The 6,701-nt window shown below is 35.9% G+C and overlaps 1 protein-coding gene across 1 annotated transcript; it reads right to left on the reverse strand.

Moving 5' to 3' along the window:
• Window positions 1-568: 568 nt before the first annotated feature.
• On the reverse strand, window positions 569-6,437 carry LOC109175202 (protein TIC 22-like, chloroplastic). Its single transcript, XM_019324459.1, has 7 exons — window positions 5,824-6,437; window positions 5,521-5,595; window positions 4,007-4,066; window positions 1,524-1,583; window positions 1,359-1,439; window positions 1,232-1,267; window positions 569-864 (listed from the first exon to the last, which is right to left on the reverse strand). The coding sequence occupies exons 1-7, from the start codon at window positions 6,313-6,315 to the stop codon at window positions 784-786; spliced, it is 885 nt and encodes a 294-aa protein (XP_019180004.1). The 5' UTR covers window positions 6,316-6,437; the 3' UTR covers window positions 569-783.
• Between the last annotated feature and the right edge of the window lie 264 nt (window positions 6,438-6,701).

Consider the following 6,701-nt stretch of genomic DNA (forward strand, 5'->3'; position numbering starts at 1 on the left):
GGTAATATAATTAGCTAATCAGTCAATTTTGACTTGTTTGACCAGTATTAGTTCTTTAACTTGGTTAAACAGTCTAAGTGTTTGATTAATTAATTTTTTGTAACAATTTATTGCTCCAAAACGCTAAAATTCAAAAAGCTTCTCAAAACAACTTTTTGAAAAAATCATTTTGCATGTAATCAACTATCAACTAATAATTAATTTACCAAACATCTCTCTACAATCAGCTAATGCTGTCAACTAGTCAAACTCACTAACTCAATCAGCTAACAACTATTTACCAAACACCACCAATATAATACTCCGTATGTTATTTAGGAGAATGCATAATGTTGAAGAAACTAGTAGTTGAAAGATGAGAATTCTCCTACTTTTTAAAATCACACATAACAGCTGAACTCCACCATCACAGTTAGCAAGCAACATGTATAAGCAATTTGCAGCAGTCATCTATGACTATATATATATATATATATATATATATATATATATATATATATATATGCATTAGGTTTCTCTGCTTATGCCAGACTAATGCTAAGCCCCCAGAACCCCTGCCCAAGAGTCATTGGACAATATTCAATATTAATAATCTCATTGACATATGGTCATAGTTACTTTACAAATGCCAATCCAACTTGAGGTGAGAAAATGAGAATGTAATGCATACTCTAACTTGGAGACAAGAGAAAGGATACACTGCTATTAAGTCTGGATTTGGTGGAAAAGATGAGTGCATTCTTTCGAACAAGTGCAAAATCGGTGCCCAGGCAAAAAGTGGAATCAACCGCGGGGAGGATTAGTTGACACATCAAAACCAGGAGGGATGAAAACGACGTCGTTCCAGGTTGACGTTGAGTTGTCCTGCAAAGTTTGTTCATACAGTATCAGCTTCTATGTTGTACAGCTGTAAATCAAAGGTGATTGGCACTTGAAAGCTAGAGAATCTTCAAAAGAACCATTTCAAGAATAGACAAGAAATAGAAGTTTTCTATAGAAAGTAAAAGGTCTGAACTACTAAGAAAGTAAAAGCCGGGAGCGAGCGAGGATTAGTCGGGTGGACTCGAACCGTAAACGGAGAAAGACCAGAACACATTGTGGTTTACACCAAAAAAAAATAATAATAATAAAAAAATCTCATGACAAAAAAAAAAAAAAAAACATAAACACAAAGATTAAGCCGCACTCCACAAGACAGTAAATGATAAATATAGCATAATAGAACCCTAACCTTCATCCCTTGTATTATATCCTCAAGAACAGCAACCTAGCACACCCAAAACGAAATGGTGTTTCTGAGATATCTGAAATCCAAATTATTGGGGCTTAGATTAAGTTAAATAAAAAGAAAGTCTTACCTCAATATCTCCTCCCTTTAAGGTGGGGTTCAGTAAATTCTGCTCTCGGGAAGCTCTAGAAAGAGACCTCTCCAGGTCCTCCTACACATTTGAATTATCACAGATGTTAAGCACTTAAGCATACATCGCATCATATAAGCAGAATACTGCAAAGAGTCAACTAACCTTCCTAAAGAAAACTGGACGATATCTTTTATCGTCACTCCTCAGGGCTAAGCTTTTTGACTGCAATCAGTGACATACTCACACGGTTAAAAACACTTTGAAAGAAAACTGAGGTTTGAACATAATATGTAAAATCTGTAGTAATCAAACAGAAATGTTTGCCAATTGCCATATTGAGGCCAATTAGAGGGGAAAATAATTGAACCTAAAGGCCAAGTAACTGAATGCACAACTCGATGTGTCTGCACCACTCAACTACATCAGACTATAAACTCATGAAACTTGAATCATGTGCTCCATTTAAATTCATTATGAAATGATGACCTAAAGCATCAGATTGACATATTTCTAGCAAATTCAAATAATTCCTTAAATTTATAATGTTTCAACATTGCACTTCTAGTGAGCTGAGGTTACACTAGGTGACTAGGGTAGAGTTGAGTTTGGGAAATTGGGCTCTTTTTGGATTATGGGCCTTGGATTCACTTGATAGTGGCAACAGTGGAGACAGCACCACAATGAAAGTTGCTGGTTGGTAGAGAGAAGAAAGTAAGGTTTCACTAGAGTAGAGTTGGGTTTGGGAAATTGGGCTCTTCTTGGATTATGGGCATTGGATTTGCTTGATAGGTTGAGATAAGTTATTAAAAATGGCTCAGAAAATTGTAATGGGTCCTTACCGTAACCGCATACGTTACACCCCCAAACACTTTTCAAGTTTATTTTTCTTAAACACAAGACATTGCACCTTTGCTTAAGCAGTACATTAAGAAAAGAAAAGACCTTCAATCCTAGGCTCCCACCATCTGATAGTGGAGATGTTTGAACCCACACTACAACACAATGAGGTTTGCTGTTTGCATAATGAAACAAATCGTGTTCCTAGTTCTACATACTTTTAACACATTATGGCATTAACCAACTTAACCAGGTATTTCTAACATTTTAAACATGTTTATCTTCAAAATACTAAAAGTGTGTCATTGCCAGGTAGGGAACTGCATTTTGGAGTCACATGACATACTCTACTACTACTTATTTCATAAAATGAAAACATTCCTTGTACACAATTGAAGAGCCACATAAAACACTGCAATATTACTTATTACAGAAAAAACAAAGGCCTCTTGTACACAATGAACAGAAATTTATTTATCATTCTCAATAAAAGATTTAGTAGGCACAGTGTTGAATAAGAGGAAATACTCTGAAATTGTATTCCACAAATGAGAGCGTGTGTGTGTGTATGGAAGAAAACAACCTTTAGGCAATCCAATCTACCTATATGAGAACACACAACTGGACGGGTTGGACAGTATCACATGTTTATTCTCAATACTCCCCCTCAAGCTATGTATGTATATCATAAACTCCAAGCTTGTTACAAATGTATTAAACCCTAGGTCCCCTAAGAGGCTGATGAATATATCTGCCAACTGGTCATTTGAGCCAACAAATGTGGTAATAATCTCCCGAACTCTTTGCTTGAACAAAATGGCAATCAACTTCAATGTGTTTTGTTCTCTCATAAAAAATTGGGTCGGATACAATTGTAGTAATGTTGTTTAATTGTCAGTTTGTCACAAAAAAGTTTCATAGATCCTAGATTAGAAAACTTTTAACTTTATAATATGTGTTTTAACCAGATCAGTGCACTCGCTCCAAATCACAATAACTGATTTAGCCACTGTGTTTGAGCTTGAAACCACATCCTGCCTTTTACTTTTCCAAGAATCAAGTTACCGCCAAAGACAATATCCTAATTTTGATCTCTTATCCCAAGAACATCCAGCCCAACATGCATTCATGTATCCAACAATCTCTCTATATTCCATGATTCTTATATAACAAACCAATATCAAGGGGCTTTTTGACATATTTTAGAATTGTAATAAATACATCCCTATTACTTTCACATGGATACGTCAAGAACTAACTCATAAGCCACAACCCTCACTGAAAATGAAATATTAGGGCTGGTAATTTGGTCAGGTAGAGCAATTTCCCAACTAACCTTAGGTAGAAGCTTGTTCTGGTAGAAGCTTAACGTTGAGATCCATGGGTGTGGGTACAGGCTAGCAATCCAGTATATTTGTCCCTTTTAAGTATATCTTGTTACACACAGATTCCTTGCTTCAACTATGAAACTTCAATCCCCAAAAAATATTTTAAACTTTTCTAGGTGTTAGTTTCAAAGTGTCAAAAGTCAAAACAAGTGTTGCTTTAATAAAGCTATTCCTTCTATGCCATCACAAGTAATAACAATATGACCAACATACAGAATGAAATAGGAACTTTTATCCCAAGTGATGTCAGAGTGTCCACCTTTACTTTGAGTCAAACCAAATCTCTGGACCACTGTACTAGCCCGACCTAACCAACCCCAAGGAAACTTTTCGAGGACATGGACCCCCGGTCCCCAAGGCACTTTTTAGAAGCACACTGAATATCATTAATAATGCCAAGTGAAGGATTAGGAAACAAACCTGGAAAACTGGAACCCCACGAAAGGTTTCATTATCAGATATACCATTCCTTTTGCGCTCCTATTAAAAAATAAATTAAATCATCCTTAGATGTCAAACATCTTTTTAGTAAGAAAATAATTTGGCAAAATACTGATTCTACATTTAGCAGTAAAAATCATTATTTGGCAAATATTAGTATAAAATTATAGAAGCTGAAGTATGAAAATGCAATTCTCCAATTCACATCACACTAACTTTGGAGGAAACTTGCAATTAGTAATAATAAATTGAATTCCAAATACATAAGACAGGAAAGCGAAGTATTCAATTCATCCTTAAAGTTAAGGATGTTTAAATGTTACAGCATTAATAACAGCAAAGTACCGTGTAAAATAGATCTAGATACTCTTAATCAGAGTTATTACAAAATAGATGATAGAAGGAGGTGACTTTTCAGAATTTTACACTAACGGAGTCAATAGTTACTATTAAACTAAATGTGTACGAATAGCATAATGATGGTTTATTTTTGAGCTATGCTTGAGCAGTTGTAGAAACAAGTCAGTTATTTTAAGCTATGTGAATAGTCAATTTGGTGATTTTCAGGCTAAGCTTGAGCAGTTCAAGAAACAAGTCAAGTTTAAGTATCTTAATGCTTGATACTTGGATCAAACAGTTTATGAGAATAACCAAACTTTTGCATTCTGTATATATTTATACATAATATAAATATAAATTTATAAATTAACCGTATTATATTTATATACTTACAAAATGCCCCTACAACAGATTGACCATTTGAGCCAAGCCTGAGCAATTTGAAGCTTGAGTCGAGCCAAGCCCAAGCTTCAACCTTGCAGTGCTCTAGCTTGACTTGATTATACCCCTAATTTGTGTAATAGATGTATTCTCCAATATTCTCCCCATTCTATGTGTGTTGAATAATGCAATGAAATACCTCTGAGATCTTAAGGAAAAAAGCTAACACCTTTATTGATTCCAATTTCATCTTCTTCTCGTAGAATTTTAACCTAGAACATTCTCCTCATATTTCTTCCATCAGTTTCCCGCATTGTACATCCTAAAACAATTATACCACCTTACCCCATAATTTCAGTGGTGCCTTACTGCAGTTACTACATTTTATCACTTCAAAAGAATCAAAAAGGTCAAACTATTATATTAAGACCAAAAACTTCACAAGGGCAATAACTAGATGACAAATCAACAAAATAATTGCCTTTCATGTCCAAACCAAAACTAAATCCCCAACTCTAAGAATATTAGAAAAGAGAGCAAGCTATACTTTTGTAAGAAATTAGTTTCTTACAACTAAAAAAATTCATCAAAATTCACATTATAAATAAAGAATGATTTGTATGCCACATTTATTAATCAGAGTCCATTAGCATCAATTTATTTTCCCTGTTTAGCAACAACATTAAGGAACTTTATTTAAAATTTAAAAAGTAGAAACAAGTGATAACTATTCCCCATTCAAAAGAGGGTGAAAAATAAGGCTACAGTTTTACCTTGATTGCATTCATTACTTGAGACGCCTCTGGAATCAACCTAAAAGCCACACCATCAACTTTAAGCTGGACTACCTGTATTACCATCAACATATTGGATTTCATGATGCAGCTTAATGAACAGAATTGCGTGTCTACATTTTCCCAATTACACCTTTCAACTTTCCAAGCCAAATGTCCAAAACAATGCTAAGAACCCAAATCATTATAACATTACATCTACTGTCAAAATTACTAACCCCTAGTTTGTAAAAAATTGGAACATTGATTTTGGGGTGAAAGAAGATAGTTCGTATTAATTACCTCGTTGAGAGCCACAGGGACGATTCTAGAACCTTTGCGCATAGAAGGGTCAATGGAGACCATTTGGTTAAGTAGAGCCGTGGCATCGGCTTCACTGAGGCAAAAAAGGCCTAGACTTGTTTCGCTTCTGACAGGAGAAACCAACACAAATTCTTCGCCAGGACTGGTGAGGGCGTAGACTGGTACTCCAGCCAATCGCTCCTTAATGGCCGCCGAAGACATAGAATCGTTCCCCCGACTAGACCGAGCGGTAGCCGAAGAGGCGGCAGCGGTGTTGAGAATGTTATTGAAGTTGGAAACACGGGCCAATGCTGGGGATTTTGGAGAAGAAGAAGAAGAAGAAGAAGAAAAAGGGGGTTTTGGGAGGGCGTTTTGGAGGAAATTGGAGACGTTGGCTTGGAAGGAAGTGAAGGCCTGCTGGAGGAAAAGCTGAGGAGTTTGGGGCGGTGAAGAAGAATCGGTGAGTGGGTGTTTGGGTTTGAAGAAATTCATGGTGTTCTTCTTCCACTACTACACTGCTAGTCTGCTACTGCTAATGGGAGGGTTTTCGGGGGGTTTTGGGAGAGTGGTGGCGCCGTGGCCGAGGGAATTTTGGAAAATGATTATTGTTTCTAAATATATTTTATGTTTAATACTTAATGATTTCCACTGTCAAATCATTCTTTCCACTTTCACCTCTATAACTAATTAAGGTGCTCATTTTTTCTAACTTTCACCTCTTTCAGTTGCTCATGCGAGCATTGTCGCTGGTTGGACTCGATCTCTAGTCATATTTTCCAACTTTCACCTCTATAACCAGTTTGAGATGCCTATGTGTGCTTCTACTCTCAAATCCTATTCCCTAATGTGGTCTAAATGTAAATATCTACCTTAATATT

The sequence above is a fragment of the Ipomoea nil genome, unplaced genomic scaffold, assembly GCF_001879475.1.
Source record: "Ipomoea nil cultivar Tokyo-kokei standard unplaced genomic scaffold, Asagao_1.1 scaffold0684, whole genome shotgun sequence".
Lineage (NCBI taxonomy): Eukaryota > Viridiplantae > Streptophyta > Magnoliopsida > Solanales > Convolvulaceae > Ipomoea > Ipomoea nil.